This window comes from Peromyscus maniculatus, chromosome 6, assembly GCF_049852395.1.
Source record: "Peromyscus maniculatus bairdii isolate BWxNUB_F1_BW_parent chromosome 6, HU_Pman_BW_mat_3.1, whole genome shotgun sequence".
NCBI lineage: Eukaryota > Metazoa > Chordata > Mammalia > Rodentia > Cricetidae > Peromyscus > Peromyscus maniculatus.
Genome location: NC_134857.1, coordinates 10812258 through 10832299, shown reverse-complemented (window position 1 = coordinate 10832299; position 20042 = coordinate 10812258). Strand labels below are relative to the sequence as shown.

The 20042-nt window shown below is 39.9% G+C and overlaps 1 protein-coding gene across 11 annotated transcripts in view; it reads left to right on the top strand.

Annotated features, from left to right (window-relative positions):
- Nucleotides 1-20042, top strand: part of Phc3 (polyhomeotic homolog 3) — a 78054-nt gene that overhangs the window by 40463 nt on the left and 17549 nt on the right. For all 11 annotated transcript variants that reach the window (XR_013052003.1, XR_013052002.1, XR_006073023.2 and 8 more), the window contains 3 exons: nt 1277-1430; nt 7210-7460; nt 13095-13254. Coding sequence is in view for 8 of the 11 variants with exons in the window: in XM_042278884.1 (XP_042134818.1) it covers nt 1277-1430; nt 7210-7460; nt 13095-13254 (565 nt within the window). In the remaining 3 variants the exon portion in view is untranslated. The remainder of the gene's footprint in view (nt 1-1276; nt 1431-7209; nt 7461-13094; nt 13255-20042) is intronic.

Below are 20042 nucleotides of genomic sequence, written 5' to 3'. Positions count from 1 at the left end.
AGGCACCTAGGCTGGCCTTGAACTCAGTGTTCTGTTTCAGCTTTGCAAATGTAGGATTACAGGCTTGTGCCACCACTCCTGGATAGATGTTTATTCTAAGTAATGCTTAGAGTTTTTGTTCCTGGTTTTTTTCAAACCAGTATTACTTACTTTATGCATATCCTTATAAATGAAACTTTATAGTACTTTACATGGTTTATGCTAGATTCAAAAATTTTGATTATTTTCATATTAAATTCTAGACACCTCAAATTATCATTTTTCAACAATTTAACTATAAATGTAATAATGGATATCACTTAAAGGTAACTTTGTGAATGTTCAGGTTTTTTTTTTACTGTTAAGATTTATTTCAATGTTAATTAGTTAAGAAATCTTAAAAAACCCTCAATCTTTGTAAATTTAAGTGAAAGTTTTGCCATATGAAAGGAAATGAGTTGTCTTATAGCTTTGTTAGTAGAGGGTCATCTTTCATAAGTAGCAACCATTTAAAGTACATCTATTAATTCCTAGATCCTTATGCTCAATAAAATGTTAGTTGAGTAATTTAGCTCTAGTTCCATGGTTTCTCCTGTGAATTTGATGTCACAATCTTTCAGTAAAACCTTCACTGTTGGATTAAAGGGACTAAACCTTCCCCATGGGAACCAGAGATAGAGCCATGCAGCTTAGGTTGTGCATTTGGTTTTAGAGAAAAATGTTTTCTGTATAAATCATACTAGCTTATAAGAATTCATTTGATTTTTGAATAGAACAGAAATGAATGAAAATGTGATTGCTGACTTTCCTGCAGTTTCATATACAATAATTTTTATAATTTAGTCTTCAATAACAGTGAGTAATCTTGCATATAACTTTTTTGGTGTTACATTGGCCTGACACACATTATTTTGGAAGTTTACTTAAGTGTCTGTAAAATTTACTGGCACCTATTCTGAGTCATGATAGGTAGAAATTAACAGAAGCAATGGTGTTTTTAAAATAGTTAAGTTATTTGATTGCATAAAGCCAAGACCTTTTTTTTATTCTTGGAAAGTGTTCAGATATGGCCATCATCATTTGGAAGCCCCGTGACTCCTGGTCATGTACTGGCCTACAGCATGCTTTCAGTGTGCACTGCTGAGCGGTTTCCAAGGTTCCCTTCAGCTTGTCAGTGTACTCATTTACCGTGCTTTTGAATTGAATACAGTTAGAATGGATTTTTTTTTAAAATTCAGAATACCACATTAAATGTATTTTTGGAACTATTTCAAGGCAGTATGATTTGTCATTGCAGGTTTATCAAGTAGAAGATGTGTGCGAGGAGGAAATGCCAGAGGAGTCAGATGAATGTGCCAGGATGGACAGAACACCACCACCCCCGACTCTGTCTCCAGCAGCTGTGACCGTGGGGCGAGGAGAGGATTTGACCTCTGAACAGCCTCTGTTAGGTGAGGAAACACACATTACAGGAGAAGATTCTTCTTCATAGATGTCAGAATAGGAAATTGTCTTTTCATTAGAGATGGCATGAAACTAACATTACTGTTAACTGTAGCAAAAGAGAGATTATTTTTAAAATTTAAAAATGCATGAAGAGTATTGTTTTATTAAAGAATAAATAAAATTTACTTGTTTTCTTAGGGAATTCTTAAATAGCAGTGGAAAGTTATTGGATTATAAAATATTTAGCACCACTGTAGCTAAAGAGTTTTCTCCGCCAAGCCCTGGCAGTTTGACAGCCCACTTACAAAATAAACACACAGACGCTTATATTATTTATAAACTGTATGGCCGTGGCAGGCTTCTTGTTAACTACTTCTGCTATCTTAAATTAACCCATTTCTATTAATCTATACTTTGCCACATGGTTCGTGGCTTATCGGGTACCTTATATCTCACTTGGCATGGCGGCAGCTGGCAGCGTCACTCTGCCTCAGCCTTCCACTTCCCAGTATTCTCCTCTCTGCTTGTCCTGTCTATACTTCCTGCCTGGCTACTGGCCAGTCAGTATTTTATTTATACAGACCGATATCCACAGTACACCACCCAAATGAAAACATGACGTTTCAATCATCGTGATTATTAGTGGCTTATATAGGTGTGTTTTATGTGCCTATTCACACTCCTGTGTTAGCTATTTCTATCTTTAAAGTTCTACCTAGGGGGCTGGGGAGATGGCTTAGTGGGTAAAGCACTTGCTGCTCAAATGTGGAGACATGAGTTCAAACCCCCAGAGTCCACATAAAGCTAGGCACAGTGGTGTCCACCTGTAATTCCAGTGTTCCCACAGTTAGATGAGAGCTGGAGACAAGGGAATGTCCAGAAACCTGGGGGCCAGCTAGCCTGGTGTCTGTATCGGCAAACAACAAAACAGATCTGTCTAAAAATCAACAGCCAACGTGATTCTCTGACCTTCACACGTGCTTTCATGTATGTGCTTGCATGCACACATGTGTGAGCACACACACACACACACACACACACACACACACACACACACACACTTAGAATTAACCAAACTATCAGAAGATTACATTAGGGGCTGGGTGTGTAGCTCAGCTGATAGAGCACTTGCATAGTATGCACAAACTAATAAGCCCTGGGTTCAGTTCCCAGCACCATATGAGCCCAGGCGTGGTGGCAAGTGCCCAGAATCTCAGCATCTTGAAGGTGAAGGAAGGAGGGTTATCTGGGCTGCATTTGAGCCAGCCTATGCTACATGAGGTCATACACCACCACCCCCTCCAAAAATGGGGAATGGCACATTGGTAAAAGTGCTTGTCATGCAAGCCTGGTGACCTGAGTTCAGGTTCTTGTAGTCATACAGTGAGCTGGTTGCCATAGGTCACATCTGTAGTCATAGCATTCCTATGGTGAGATGGGAGGTGGAGACCGTAGGATTGTCTGGAGGCTTGTGCTCCAGGCGGCCTCGACTAGGCAGTTGCAGAGACAAGGGAAATACTCCCTCAAACAAGGTAGACAGTGAAAGCTAGCTCCTTAACAGTTATCCTCTGACCTCCACATGTGTGCTAGGAGATGCGTGTGTCTTCACACACACACACACACACACACACTACACTTTTCAAAATTAAAAGCACTCTGAAGTTATATTCTGACTAAGTGCTTTAAAGGTTTCTTTAACATACATGGTACTTAAGTTCTGATCTAAGTGATTCCAATATTGGCTCAGGCTTAGCTGAAACTCTTCTGTTTTTTTATGATTTCCTGGCCCTCATGATTGTTTTCAGTTAAGGACGTGCACTGTCATAGGCATGGAAGCCAACTGCAGCGGGGGCCTGAGGGTCTGATCTTGATTTTCCAGTACTTGTTTTCCTCCCTGACCACGCTGCATCCTTTTAGATCCTCTCCGATGCTATTCCCTAAGTGACTGTCCAGGAAGGAGAGAGGAGGAAATCAGCTTTCCTCTCTTTTCTCTCTTGAAAATAGAACTCACTCTGGGCATGGGAGTGTAGGCCTCCAATCCCATCATGAGGCCGGCATCTCTGCGAGTTCTAGGCCTGTTATGGCTACACAGTGATACATTTTTAAAAAGTCCTAAGGATGATACCATGTGTGGAGGTACATGCTTGTAATCTTAGTTCTTAGGAGGCTGAGGTGGGAGGATCATGAGTTCCAGGCAAACCGGTTGTCTGAAGCCAGCCTGCGCTACACAGGGAGACCTATCAGCAGTATCAGATATTTCTGTTTTCTGTTGTTTTTAAAGACAGGGTTTCTTTATGTAGTCTTGGCTGGCCTAGGACTCACAGAGCTCCCACCTGCTTCATGCCTCCAGAGTGTTAGGATTAAAGGTGCACACCATGATGCCTGGCTGTTTCTGCATTTTTTTTTTCCTTACTTTTTACTTTTTAGTGGTGCTGAGGATGAAAACCAGGGTTTTCAGGCATACTAGCAAGCTCTACTACTAACCTACATTTTCAGCCAGTATGTGTAGTTTATTTACTCTGAAAGCATTTGTTGCTGCAGATGTCCTGAAGTTTTGATTCAGAAGTAGACAGTCAGCGTACTTGAATAATAAACTTGATTGTGGTTCTGCTTTCATTACAAATTGAGTGTGCTGTTGCTGCTAACACCAGATGGGAAGTGTTGGGACACAGGTTTGTCTTCATGATCTTTCCTTGTGGACTGTCTGAGACCCTTCCAACCTGTCTGTCTGGATGTTGCCAGCTCCGGTGCAGACACTTCAGTCTTGCTGTAATTTACTTCATTCCTCTGTGGTATGTGGAAGGGGGAAAGGAAGAATGTGATATTTAGAATAACTTGTCCAATGATGGCACTAAGTAACTTACAAGAACAGACTTATTTGGGGATAGAGAGATGGTTCAGGGGTTAAGAACCCTTACTACTGTTGTGAGGCTTGGAGTTTGGGTCCCAGAATGGACATGGCAACACAATTGCTTGTAACTCCAGTTTCAGGGGTCTGATACCTTCTCTGACCTCCACAGGCACTGCACACACTTGGCACACACTCACATATAAATAAATATATATCAATATCAATAAATCCTAAGAAGTAGACTTGTTCCTATCCATGACTCAACTTTCATAAATCTGTAAACATCTTTAGAAGTTTCCATGTAAACAAGATAGGACAAATTCCCGTCCAGTGTGTACCTGTGAATAGCACACACGGTAGCCTGTTCCAGACCCCGAGAGCTGCCGAGGACAGCACAGTAATAGTGTTTCTGGGTGTAAATTGCCAGTGTTGTTCATGCTTTTGCTTTTTTAATAGCTTCTTAAAAATTGGCAAATAGTAGATATTAATTTTTTAAAAAGACAGTAACTTGCAGATAGTTTTTAACACAACTTGAGAGCACTTTATTATAAAAATGATCTAAAGATTAATTCAGATGATCACTGATCAGTATTTCCTAGAAAAACCATACATAATGCCATGTCCTAGTCCATTTTGTGGACTTGGGCTGGTTATGGTGGAATGTGCCTGTGGCATCATCACTCAGGAGACTGAGGAAGCAAGAGGTGGAGTTTGAAACCAGCCGAGGCTACCTAACAGGTACCATCTCAGAAAAAGTAAATAGACCATAGACTTAGGACTTGAGACTAAAGAGAATAGAGTTGGCTGGTGTTTCTGGAGTGTGGGTACTGTACGATGAAGGTCTGTACCCGGTGAGGAACTTCCTGCTGAGCAACTTCCTGCTGAGCTATTGCACTGTGGAAGTATCCTTCAGAGTTCCTCCATGATGGAAATGAATTTTACTCACCTTCCCTAAAGTTCTACTTCTCAACACTTCCATTGAGGATTAAGTTCCTAACACAGGAATTTTGGAATGTCCATTTAAACCATAGCATGTAGTTTTATATTTACTGAGTAAGAAAGTATCTTTAAATCTATAAGTGCTATTTTGAACTTGATTTTATTTTAGTTCCTCATAGATTTTTTTTTTTTATATAGAAGCATGACTTTCAGCCATACCTCATAGTTTTTGCTTTTTGTCTTTTGTCCCATAGAAGTATATGTGATTTGACACTTGGGTAGGGGTACTGTAGTGTTCCTGCATGATAATACATGTGGACAGTTGTGCATCTATTCAGAGACATTAGCAAGTTACCATTCTGTGGATGCTTTGCTTTTCTTGCCCTTTCCTCCCACCCTCCTCCCCCTCTTTATCTTCCTCTCCCTCCTTTCCCAGTGAAATACATTCTGTAGTTTGGGTTTATTTTGTGCATAGGGGTTTGTTTGTTTTTGATACACGATCTCACTCTTTGCCCTCACAGGCCTGGAACTCTTAGAGATCTTGCCTGCCTCTGTTTCTTAAGTGCTGGGATTAAAGGCATGTACAACCCTACCTGGTCAGTTATATGGCATTAAACAGGTGTTTCAATATTTTATCTTTGTGAAGATAGGTTACTTTATTATCGCTATAATAGTGTTGGTGAACCTACAGGACATTAATTACATTGGTCTTACTAAGGGTGAGTTTTTTGTGTTTCTTCCATTTCTTTATTTTGAATTTTAATATGTATTTTATGGCCCCAGAGGTTTATCTTTGTGCTTGCTACTCATGCATTTCCACTGATCTATAACCCCAGTCCCCACTACACTGCTTTATCAGTTGGGCTTTCTGTTCTTTAGGGAGCCTATTCTGTCTTCTCTCCTACCAAAGGTAGCTATATTTTTAGCATCATTAACTGGTGGTGTCGATCTGTTTTTTTTTTTTTTTGGAGACAAGGTTTCTCTGTGTAGCCCTAGCTATTCTGGAACTCGCTCTGGTTTTGAACTCACAGAGATCCTCCTGCCTCTGCCTCTTGAGTGCTGGGATTAAAGGCATGAGCCACCACTGCTGGGCTGGTGTCAGTCCTTTTTACATGATTGTGGAGAAGAGTTTCCATGTGCTCTGGCATCATACTGTCTGGACATGCCCCAGTTTCATTGTCTGTCTGTGGTGTGCTGTGAAGGCATGTAAGTTTGTCTGTGTGTAAGATGGAGATGGTAACATTGACCACCAGTAGGCTACTTGTAGATGAGATGAAGTCCAACACAAAAGCAGTGAACACGACGCGGGCACCTGCGTGTTCAGTGTCTTTGCACACATGCCTTCTGTGTTCTTCACAAGTCTGCTCTCACCAGTATGTCTGGATTACTATAAGCTGCTTCTCCTCTCTGCCGTAGTACTGATAGTCAAGGGCTGGTGCTGCTGGTGGGCAGTAGCTTTTCCATGCATCAGATTGTCAGCTGACCCTCCTGTGGGCCTGCCAAGTACTCCAGCATTTCCCCAGTCAGCACACACAGCTTCACTAGTTGAAAGGAAGCAAAGTGCCTTTGAGAGGATTTGGAGGATCTTCCTGCTTTGAAGTTATAGTCTATGACCTGCGTAAATCACTGCAATTCCTACTTTGTAGGGCTTGTGATCCTTTTACATTTTCAAAATGAATATCTGTCCATCTGTATCATGTGGAATAGAGAGGAATGTAAGGTATTTATTATCTGATTGCTTAAAAGCAGACAAACTCAACTGACCATTTTTGTAATTACTCTTGAAAATGATATTTAGGGATTTTAATGTTTTAGATGACAATTTTGAGCATGTTAGTGTATGTCTATAGAGCCGGGGATATTAGCTTCTTCCTTATGTGGGTATTGTGCAGATTAAATGAGACCGTAAGCAGGCTGTTCCTGAAAACAGCACATCTCAGTGGGCTTCCATCTCTGCAGGGCAGACACTAAAGGTCCATTCCCTTTTCTTTCAGAGCAAGTGGAGTTGCCCGCTGTGGCCTCAGTCAGTGCTTCAGTGATTAAGTCTCCATCAGACCCCGCTCACGGCTCTGTTCCTCCACCACCACTCTTAATGCCAGCTGCTGCCACAAGGAGCACTAGCGCGGCTATGGCCAGCAGCACCCCCCACCTGGAAAACAAGCCTCCGCAGGCTATTGTGAAGCCACAGATCTTGACCCACGTGATCGAAGGTTTTGTGATTCAGGAGGGATTGGAGCCCTTTCCTGTAAGTAGAAAGCGTTTTGTGTTTCAGAAACTATTTGTAGCCATATAACACTATCTTAAAAGTTGTCTACTATTGATCTCTGAGGAAAGACTTGCAATCTTATTTTAAAGGTTGATTTTGTAATATAGAGTTTTAACTATCTAATCTTTTATGTATTTTCCTGTATAGGTTCTGAGACATTTTGTACTAGCCATTTCCAATCTTAATTTGCTTATCTGCCTGGTGGAGATGCTTGTTGGGTGTGTGAGAATTAAATACGCTAGCACTATTCTTTGCTATTCCTGGCATTTACTGGCCATAGCTGTTATTTATTATCACCATTGTAGTGACAATTACAGCTTCACTTCTTCATGTTATAAAAGTAATATATGGGCCAGGCGGTGGTGGCGCACGCCTCTAATCCCAGCACTTGGGAGGCAGAGGCAGGTGGATCTCTGTGAGTTCGGGGCCAGCCTGGGCTACCAAGTGAGTTCCGGGAAAGGCGTAAAACTACAGAGAAACCCTGTCTCGAAAAACCAAAAAGAAAAAAAAAAGTAATATATGCTTTAAAACTTGAACTATATAGAACAAATACTAATTTCACAGTGCATGTATATTCATATAATCAAGATTATTATTGTATATACAATTCTTTATTTTTTATATTTCATAAACAAGCATGTTTTTATATCATTAATAACATTTTTGTGCATTTTGAAAGGTGACATAATATTTTACTTTATGGACAACCATAATATACAAAATCCTCTCAAACACTGTTTTCATTTTATCACTGTTTAAATAATCTGAGATACAGCTTAGTGGTAGGTTGTATTTTTAGCATGTTTGAGGTGCTTGCTCAGATCTTCAGCACCCCACCACACACACAGAGGTGGGGGAGAAAGATATTATACTTTTGTATGTAAGTTGTCCAGATTTTAAGTAGTTTTCTTAGCATACATTCCTAGAAGTAGTATTATTTTGATACATTATTTTATGGAAAGATTGTTTCCTCACCCACTAGAAGTATAGGCCATTAGCAGCATTACATAATAGAATTACTTTTATAAATTTTGCTTGAGGCATATTCAGTTACTGAAATGAATACAAATGTTTTAATTTAAAATTTTGATTCTACTCTTAATAATTTTTTTTCTTTTGTGGATATGAGAGTTTTGTGTGCATGGGTGGCTGTGCACCATGTGTGCCTATGGTCCTCAGATGGCAGAAGAGGGGGTTGGATCCTTGAAATTGAACTTATAGGTGGCTGTGAGCCATCATATGGGTGCTGGGAATCAAACCAGGGTCCTCTGGAAAAAGCAGCCAGTGTACTTAACTGTTGAGCCATCTCTCCAGTCCTTGTAGAAATTTCTAATAAACTCTAGTTCCCTACCATTCCATAACTAGCATTCTTTCCAGATTAGCTGAGGGCTTGCTTAAAGAATCAGTACATATTCCTGGTTTAAATTTTATCTGAAAATATTTCTAAAATTAAATGTTCATGATACTGAGCACAATGATTGTTTTGTTGTTGATGTTAACCTTGTGGTGTTGAGTTTCTGTTTGTTCTGTAATTACAGTGGTTAGGTTGCTGAAGGAGTTGAAAGACTTGGTGCTAGTTTTGATATTGCTTTGTAAAGAAGTAATCTAAACTCTTTGAACATTAGCATCCTTCTCTGGAAAATTTATAAAGTATGGACTCAGTGTATAGGTCTTTGGTACTGTCTTGCCTAGCATGTATGTGGCTGTGGATTTCATCTCTAGCATTTAAAATGTTCATCTTTGTGTGTGTTGCGTTTATATGGAAAAAGTAAAGCTTCTGAAGGAAGAACTTGAAAAAATGCTTAATCAGATTTTTTTCTTTTTATTTAAAGTAGCTTTTGTCAGGTGGTGGTGGTGAACTCTTTTAATCTCAGCACTTGGGAGGCAGAGGCAGGTGGATCTCTGTGAGTTTGAGGCCAGCCTGGTCTACAGAGCAAGTTCAGGATAGCCAGGGCCACACAGAGAAACCCTGTCTCAAAAAACAAAACAGTAGCTTTTATTCTCACATAATACTCCTAATTATGGTTTCCCCTCCCTCTACTCCTCTGTTCCTCCCCAACTCCTGTCCCAGCTGGATCCGTCCCCTTTCTGTCTCTAGTTAGCAAACAAACAGGCTTCTAAAGGATAATAATAAAATAAAATATTGGAAAAAATTGGAAAAGATAAAAACTAATACACCAGAAGAGGACAAAACAAACAAACAAATAACAACAACAACAACAACAAAAAACAAGCCTAAGAAAAGGCACATAAAACAGATTTGACACAGAGATCCATTTGTTTGCACACTCAAGAATCTCATAAAAACACTAATCTGGAAGCCATTAATTAATATATATGCAAAGGATTTGTAGGGTAAAAAGAGACAGAAAAAATATACATAAATAAATAAAAAGATAATTTAAAAAAAAGCCCTGATATGACACTGTAAGACAAGGAACTTCCAATAATGCTGTTGAATTTGTTTTCTTTTGGCCTACAGCCTACACACAGACTAAAGAGTAGTTTGTTTCTGCATTGAGACTCCCTTGGAGAAAACTAAATTTTTATTTGCAAGTGGTTATCAGTTGGAGTTCGCTTCTGGGTTAGGGATGAAGCCATGTGTTCACTTCTCCTTTCAGCTCCAGGACCCCATTTGGAGCAGACTGTGCAGGCCCCGTGTGTGCCGTATAGTCTCTCAGTTTGTGTGTGCGTCGATCCTGTTTAGAAGGCTTAGAGGACCTTCTTCCTCGGTGTCCTGTTCTCCATCCCCTCTGGCTTACAATCTTTCTGCCGCCTCTTCCACAGGGTTCTCTGAACTCTGAGGGGAGGAATTTGATGGAGACATCCCATTTAGGGGTGAGTGTTCCAAGGTTCCTCTCTTCTCTGCATGTCGGGCTGTGGGTCTCTGATGATGACTGAGCTAAGCATTGTAGATCTTTACCCATTTTTTAATTGAGTTATTTGTTTTCTTGATGTTTAGTTTTTTGAATTCTTTATATATTTTGGATAGTAGTCCTCTATTGGATGAGTAGTTGGTAAAAATCTTTTCCCATTCTGGAGGCTGCTGCTCTGTTGTATTGACGGTTTCCTTTGCTGTGCAGAATCTTCTCAGTTTCATGAGGTCCCATTTATTAATTGTTGATCTTAGTTCCTGTGCTAACAGTGTTCTGTTTAGAGCGTCATCTGTGCCAGTGAATTTAGGGCTGTTCCCACTTTCTCTGTGAGATTCAGTGTATGTGACTTTATGTTGAGGTCTGGTCCATTTGGACTTGAGTTTTGTGCAGGATGATAAGTATGGATCTATTCGGATTCTTTCACATTCAGTTATCCAGTTTGATTTGCACTATTTGTTGAAGATGCTGTCTTTTTTCCAGTGTGTATTTCTGTCTTCTTAATAAGGAATCAGATGGTCATAGGTGTGTGGGTTTCTCTGGGCCTTCAATTTGTTTCCATTGCTGGACATGTTCTGTATTTATGCCAATAATATGTTGTTTTCATTACTGTAGTTTTATAGTACAGTTTGAGGTCAGGAATGGTGATATCTCCAGCAGTTCTTTTATCTTCAGGATTGTTTTAACTATCTTGTTTTTTTGTGTTTCCATATGAAGCTGAAATTTTCCTTTCAAGATCTGTGAAGAATTATGTTGGAGTTTTGAATGAGATAGCATTGAATCTGCAGATTACTTTTGGTAAAATAGCCATTTTTACTATTTTAATCCTCATGATTCATGAGCATGGGAGATCTTTCCATCTTCTGATATCTTCTTCAGTTTCTTTTTTTCAAAGACTTGAAGTTTTTGTCATACAAGTCTTTCACTTGTTTGGTTAGAGTTACACCAAGATATTTTATATTGTTTGTGGCTATTGTGGAGGGTTGTTTCCTGGATTTCTTTCTCAGTCCATTTGTCAGTTGTTTATAGGAGGGCTACTGATTTTTATGACTTAATTTTGTATCTAGCTTCTTTACTGAAAGTGTTTATCAACTGTAGGAGTTCCTTGGTGCAATTTTTAGGGTCACTCATGTATGCTATCATATTATCTAAAAATAAAGATAACTTAACTTCTTCCTTTCTAATTTGTATCTCCTTGATTTGGCTTAAATTTGGTTTTATCACAGAATGTCTTATTTCCTCCATCTATGGAGATTGAAAGTTTTGCTGGGTATAGTCATCTGGGCTGGCATCCATAGTCTTCTTAGAGTCAATAGAACATCTGTCCAGGCCCTTCTGGCTTTAAGAGTCTCCATTTAGAAGCCAGTTGTTTTTTTTTCTGATAGGTTTATCTTTATGTTACTTGGTCTTTTACCTTGAAGCTTTTAATACTTTCTCTCTTCTATGTATTTAGTTTTTTATTATTATGTGCCAAAGGAAATTTGTTTTCTGGTCCAGTCTATTTGATGTTTCTGTATTTTTAAAAGCCACCAGCAAGATGGTGCAGCAGGTAAAAGCCATGCTAACTTGGCAATCTGAGCTTGACCCCTGGGACCCACATAGAAGTAGAAAGAGCATACTTAACTCCATAAAGTTGTTCTCTGCTGTCCACATATGTGCTATGGTACATCCTTTCCCCTTCACACCTTTCTCTCTCTCTCTCTCTCTCTCTCTTTCTCTCTCTCTCTCTCTCTCTCTCTCTCTCTCTCTCTCTCTCTCTCTCTCTCTCTCTCTCTCTCTCTCTCTCTCTCTCACACACACACACACACACACACACACACACACACACACTCATTCTTTGGGCATGTGAACTGTGGAGAAGGCTCAGCTGGTAAAGGACTTAAAGGATTGTCCAAGGATGAACACACCCATGACTCTTCCCTGATCTTTACCACTGAATGATAAAATATCTGCAGATACATACAGCCTTGCATTAGAGAGCTAGTCTTGTGTGTTCGAGGCTCTGGGAAAAAGAGTTGCTGAACTGAATAGTGCCGTGAAAAGTGAGGCTGGACATGGACATTGCATAGGACAAGACAAAGGCTGAGGCAAGAGGAACTGCATAGGGAGAGGCATCTTAAAGACATGCTTAAGAAAACTATAGCTGCCGGGCGGTGGTGGCGCACGCCTTTAATCCCAGCACTCAGGAGGCAGAGCCAGTTGGATCTCTGTGAGTTCCAGGCCAGCCTAGACTACCAAGTGAGTTCCAGGAAAAGGCGCAAAGCTACACAGAGAAACCCTGTCTTGGAACCCGCCCCCCCCCCCCAAAAAAAAAAGAAAAGAAAAGAAAACTATAGCTCAGTGCAAGACCTTGGATTCCATCCCCAGAACTGTAAGATACATCAATTCAAGCAGTCACCACTTCTCTTTGAATGCTCTCCCATGGTGCAGGATAATCTGATTGCTTCTGTTTTAGTATTATAAATGTCAGGAAGCACTAGATTTGAAGACTTTTTTAGGTGCTCTCCTGAAGCAGCAGTGCATTGTATTTGACAGACACTGTAGTATGTATTCTGCTCCTAGCTAGCAGTAAGTGCATATGTATAGAAGCTTTTACTTGATTTACCCTTGATGACTGGATCTGATCATTGAGTAAGTAAATATCACAGCTACCATTCTTCCAGAGGGTCATTTTAAAAATTAGACTCATTTATTTCTGGCTAATTTTTAGAGATCGTTTCATTCTCTTTTCCATTTGAAGGTAAGTCGTTCATCTTTGCTGATAGAACAACCTGTGAAAAAGAGGCCTCTTTTGGATAATCAGGTGGTAAATTCTGTGTGTGTTCAGCCAGAACTACAGAATAACACAAAGCATGCAGATAACTCATCTGACACAGAGATGGAAGACATGATCGCTGAAGGTCTGTGGATCTCATCAAATCTTTTCTCTAACTTTGCCTTTTACCACTTGAAATAGGGTGTGGCTTTTTATTCTGCATGGATTTTCACTTGGAAAGAATTCAGTTTTGTACATACAGTGAGTATGTAAACACTCTATTGACCAGAATAATGGGTAAGCTAACCACTCTTATAACTAAATAACTAGAAGAACACTAACATTGGTGCTGATTTGTACAATGTTAGTTTGATTTCTAGGTGGGACAAGTTCTATCGTACATGAGAGAAAATTAATTTAAATTTTTGTGAATCAGGACAACCAGTTCTTCCTTTTAAAAGCAGACCTAAGTAACAAATGACTATTTACTGGATTTACTTCAAAATATAGAGCATCTAGGTATGTGGTTTTCAGATTTGTCCTTTTGTGGTGGATGTTAGAAGCTGGTAGAGGCAGTTACATTCAGGGTGTTCTCTCCAGTCAATAGATAACACTTGTTCTAAGAGAAAGACACTGTTAATCTCCTTACTGTCAAAGACTCCTTTTCAACTGACTGTATTCTAATACCGAAAATCCCTTAGAAGTCAAAATGATCAAAGTGCCCGAGGAAACACAAACACAGGTAAATGCAGAACTGATGTTCTATGCCTTGAGTTCCTAGTTAAAGTCAGTAAATGCTCCTGCTTTTTTAAAATGAAGTTCTGAATGTGTTCCTTAAAGGAAGTAACCAACAAAACGAAACAACCTAGCTGTATTGTATAGGAGAGTCTTCATGAGAGATTGTTCTATCATGTGGTTACCACCCTACAGTGGATGTTGTTCAGTTTGGCATATTTAGTCAGGGCTTACAATGGTGAACTCATTAGCATCTTTGTCTTAGTAATTATCCTTAGGATCTCTAAAATTAATTTGCCAATATTTATTTAGCTAATGTTATTTTAGTATGTGTCTCTATACAGTGTTAAATTTACCTAAATGGCATGTTGGTAAGCTAAATCTACATCCTTCTGACTCTTAAAGGGTGGCACCTGCCATTGGTGGTGTTTTATAAGCTTTTGTGAAGTATTCAACATTTTTACTTCCTATTCGAACAACCAAACCTGTAATAAATAGTATAACATTTGACTTTGACTAACTTTTGCTTATTTTGAGTTCATTTTGATTCCTTCTGATACAAGATTGTTAATAATGGAACATTCCAAACAGGTTCAGTTGGAGGAACTGTGTGCTCCTCCCTCATCGCAGGGTTCAGTGCTCAGTCTCAGCTGTTCTACCACAGCCACTTCCCCATCTCACTTGCTTTCCTCTCTCACAGACTTCCCTTCGCTGCCTGTCTTTACTCCTTCTCCTCCATCCTTTCCTGCCTCTTTCTTTTTCTTTTTCTTTTTCTTTTTCTTTTTTTTTTTTTTTTTGGTTTTTCGAGAGAGGGTTTCTCTGTGGAGCTTTGCGCTTTTCCTGGATCTCTCTCTCTGTACACCAGGCTGGCCTCAAACTCACAGAGATCCGCCTGCCTCTGCCTCCCAAGTGCTGGGATTAAAGGCGTGCGCCACCACCGCCCGGCTCCTGCCTCTTTCTTTCTGAAGCTTGTAGTCATTTTAACTCCCTGATACAGTGTGTATCTCTTAAAAGCAGATGTTTTCTTACATAATTAAATAACAGAATTAATAATTCTTTGGTGTAATATCTGATTCATATTCAGATTTTCTCAGTTATCTGAAGCATGCTCTTTCACAGTCATTTGATTAAAATCAGGTTCCAAACAAGGTTATCATGGTGGCTTTCATTGTTAGAATTTAATTTCATTTAATTTTCAAATACATGTTTTTAGTTAGTTGATTATATGTGAGAAATATATTGCATTTCTTATTTGAGATAAAAAGTAGTGCAGATCAATGTTTAGGTTTTCTTTTTTCTTTTTTTGCTCATATCTGTAAGAAGTGTATAAATGAAGGTTCTATGCTAAAACATGTTTATCATATCATCCTGCTGAACACACAGGAGGAACATGGAAATCTGGGAAGTTTTGTAACATATTTCATGATATTTGTAGTTTATAAGATATAATGGACAATACACATTGCTAGTGTGCTGACACATGATGGGTGTGTACAGAAAGAAGTGAAAACACAGCCTCCTTCCCTTAAGGAACTCTTTGTTTAGTTGAAAACTAGAGAATCCCATTACAGAGCAGCAAATGTTAGATACAGAGAGTAAGAACACAGAGCTGGCTGAAGTCATTTACAGCTTGGAGAATTTCTTCTATTTATGAGTTGGAACAAGAGACAAGGAGGCAAGCATACATTTAAGATAACAGTCAGGAGAAACAGTTCTGATTAGGATAGGAGCAGATGCACAGGGATGTGTACACACTAAGTAACTGTAGGAGCCCATTGAATCAAAGGACACTGAACAGATGGTTGGAGTTAGGCCCAGAAGGACCCTGGATGAAGACCTAGGACATGAGGTGTTTATGGATGAAGACCTCAGACTTGAGAGGTTTATGGGTGAAGACCTCAGACTTGAGGGGTTTATGGATGAAGACCTCAGACTTGAGGGGGGTTATAGATGAAGACCTAGGATTTGAGGGGTTTATGGATGAAGACCTAGGGCTTGAGGGGGGTTATAGATGAAGACCTAGGATTTGAGGGGTTTATGGATGAAGACCTAGGGCTTGAGGGGTTTATGGATGAAGACCTCGGGCTTGAGGGGGGTTATGGATGAAGACCTCGGGCTTGAGGGGGGTTATGGATGAAGACCTCGGGCTTGAGGGGTTTATGGATGAAGACCTCAGACTTGAGGGGGGTTATGGATGAAGACCTCGGGCTTGAGGGGAATTACTCAAGTTTTTTGGCAGTTGTAATAAGCCAAAAGGGGTTTGGCATTTTTTTGGTCATCTCTGTTGGATGTGTTAGAGGTTTGGCATGTAACTGACACTTGTAGTCTTAGTGGGAAGAGGAAAGAAAGGAATAAAGGGAGACAGGACAAGATGCTATGAAAGGAGAGGAAAACCTAAAGATGGCTAATATATTTCATAATAGACAACTATTACATAATGCTAACATTTTTCCAGGCGGTGGTAGCACACTCCTTTAAACCCAGCACTTGGGAGGCTGAGGCATGTGGATCTCTGAGTTTGAGACCAGCTTGGTCTACAGAGCTAGTTCTAGGATAGTAAGGGTACCAAAGAAACTCTGTCTCAAAAAACAAAAACAAAAACAAAACAAACAAAAAAGCTAAGGTAACGTTTTAAGTTCTTTATAGTTTTAACTTTCCAGGGCCATTTTATAATTTTAGCATTTTTATTATTGTATACACCAGTGTTCATGCAATATAATATAGAGTAAAATGGTGAGGTCATTTACTTAGTGGCTGTAGTTTGAATAAGTTAGAATTCTGTAGTTTTTGTATATATAACTTCAGTTTAAAAACACTAATTTTTAAGGTAGGCAAACTAGTAAATTCATGGTACTTATAAATCTTTTTAAAGAATTGTCCAAGTTTGCTTCTCTGTTACTGTGACAAAACCCTGACCAAACCAGCTTGGCGGGGAAAAGATTACTTCAACCCATCACCAAGGGAGGCTGAGGCAGGCACTGCAGCAGAGACTGTGAATCAGCACTGCTTACTGACTTGCTCCCATAAGCTTGCTCAGCTTGCTGCTTTGTACAAAACCCAGAACCAGGGGTGGCACCGCCCACAGCGAGCTGGGCCCTCCCACATCAATCTTCTATTTTAAAAAAAAAATTGCCCTACAGACATGCCCACAGGCCAATTAATGGAGGCAATTCCTCATTTAAGTTCCTTCTTCCCAAATGACTCTCGTTTCTGTCAAGTTGACAAAAAAACAGTTCAGTTGACCCTTTGGTAACTCCACACAAACACTTTTAAACTTTAACCTTCCCTTTCTTTTTCATCCCAAGTTCTCTGTAAATATCACAACATGAAACATAGTCCCACTTTTGTGTATATGAGTGCTCTGTCTTCATGTACACCAGAAGAGAGCATTAGATCCCATTACAGATGGTTGTGAGCCACCATGTTGTTGCTGGGAATTGAACTCAGGACTTATGGAAGAGAAGCCAGTTCTCTTAACTGTTGAGCCATCTCTACAGCTGAACATAGTCAACTTTTAAAGTCCCATAGTCTTTAAAATTTTCAACACTTTAAAAGTTTCAGCTATGGGCTCCTATAAAATCTAAAAGGAGTTATATACTTTCTTCTTTTTTTCCTTTGGTTTTTCAAGACAGGGTTTCTCTGTGTAGTCCTGCCTGCCCCAGAACTTGCTCTATAGATCAGGCTTGCTTCAAATTTAGAGATCCACCTGCCTCTGCCTCCCAATTGCTGGGATTAAAGGCATGTGCCACCACCACCTGGCTACTTTCTTATTCTAAAAGGGGAGAACTAGGGACTTGTAACAGTCAGATCAAAGCAAACCCCAAACCTGACAGTGTTACTAGCTCAGTGTCTGATGTCTGTGACTACTCACGATCCTCCAGGCTTCCAAGGCTCCGGCAGCCTCGCCCTCCATTGTGTTTCAGGCTGACAAAAACGAAGCAGCACAAGGATCAACTGGGGTTTGATTTGGACTGGTTCTGTAATCAGAACTTCCAAACAATAGCTCGTGATTTATTAAATATCATTTATCTTCCCTGGTAAGTCACTGCATTGATGATTGTTTCCAGACCATTTCTCCTCTTTGCTGCCAATCCTCCTGTGATTTCAAACCTGTAGGGAAATAAAAACCATTCCTCACTGTGGAAGTTTGAGTGTAATTGGTCCCCATAATCTCATAGGGAGTGACACCATTTGGAGGTGTGGCTTTGTTGGAGCAGGTATGGTCTTGTTGGAGGAAGTGTGTCACTGGCCTCACTTTGAGGCCTCATATATGCTCAAGCCACACCCAGTGTCAATCCACTTCTTATTGCCTGCAAGATGTAGAACTCTCAGCTCCCTCTCCAGCACCGTGTCTGCCTGCATGCCACCATGTCCCACCATGATGATAATGGACTGAACCTCTAAAACTATAAGCTATCACCTCAGTTTAATGTTTTCCTTTATAAGACTTGCCATGGTCATGGTGTCCTTCATAGCAATAGAAACTCCAATTAAGGCAGAAGTTGGTACCAGGGACTGGGGTATTGCTGTGATAGGCCTGATCGTATTTTTGTTTGGAGGAACTTGGATTTAGTGCTTTGGCTTATGAAAGCTGTGGAATGCTTTAAGCACTGCTCAATGGGCCATTCTATTAGAAGCATGGAAGACAGGTGCTAAGAATTATTTGAACTGTCAGGGGCTGGCTCAAGAGGTTTAAGAGGAGAATTTTAGTATGTTGCCTAGAGATCATTCTTGTGATATTTGGTGAAGAAAGTGGCTGCTTTTTGCCCTTGTCTGAAGAGTCTGCCTGAGGCTAAAGTGAGTATTAATTCTGTTGGCAGAGGAAATCTCAAAACATCCTAGTGTAGACTCTGTCGTGTGGTTATTAGTGGTAATCTAATGGAATATCACAAGAATAATCCTGTGCCATTATAAGGTGAAAGTATGTGATCTGCTTTTTGTTTTTGTTTTTTGTTTATTTTATAGGGCATTACAATTAGATTGCATGAATCTCAGAAGAGACTTTGAACTTTAGACTTTTAAATATTGTTGAGATTGTGATAGACTATGGAGACTTCTGAAATTGACTAAATGCATTTTGCATTATGATATTGTTACAGGCTTATGGGGGCTAGGGAGTGAAATGTAGTTTGAGTGTAATTGGTCCCCATAATCTCATAGGGAGGGGCACTAGTAGAAGGTGTGACTTTGTTGGAGTGGGTGTGGGCTTGCTGGAGGAAGTGTGTCACTGGAGGTTGGTTTTGAGGTCTCATATATGCTCAAGCCATGCCCAGTGTCTCAGTCCACTTCCAGTTTTCTGCAAGGTCTGGAACTCTTGGCTACCTTCCAGCACCATGTGTGCCTGCAGGCCACCATGTCCCATTATGATGATAATGGACCAAATCTTTGAAGTTCATAGACAGTCTGAAGCAAAACTTTGAGCAACCTGCAGAATGGCTTCTTGGTAGTTACACCAGTGAGTGGTTGAGTGAGTTCTGTCTCAAGATGTTCAGGTGAAAATGATATTCCTGTGAGTTAGAACATCAAATTCTAAGGACACAGATAAATGTTAGGTTTTTGGAAGGGGCAAATTTTTTTTTATTTTTTTAGAAAGTACATTTTGAGTTTATTCTTTGAGAATTCCATACATGCATATAATATGTTTGGATTAAATGTACTCTGTCTTCTCCCCTTCCCCTTTTCCCAGAAAGCTTTCCCATCATTTCTCTCTCTCAACTTTGTGTTCCCCACCCCCAACCCTGAGTTCACTTGGAGCATGGGTGTCCCACTAGGGGCCACATACCTGAGAAAAAAATGACTCTCCTTCTCCAGAAACTATCTGCTGATGATTGCTCCACAGCTGGGATCCTAGGAAAGGGGCAATTTTCATTTTACTTACGTTCAGATAATTGCATCTACATTGTGACTGAATCAGTGACCTTTGCATACGTACCAAACTAGTTTTGAGAGTTTCCTTTCAATGGCCACTGTGGTGCTAGAAAACACACCAGTAGTCAGGCATTATGGGACTGCTTAAGATTTTAAAAGCAGAATTAATTTTATTTAACGTTAAAAGGAACTGCTTTATAAATTGACAATACATATATTTATAAAATTGGTCATACACTACAGATCTCTTAGGTAAATATTTTACATGTCTCATTAAAATCAAACATACAAACATTTCTCCCTTTTGAAGCCATTCTCCTCTCCAATAGG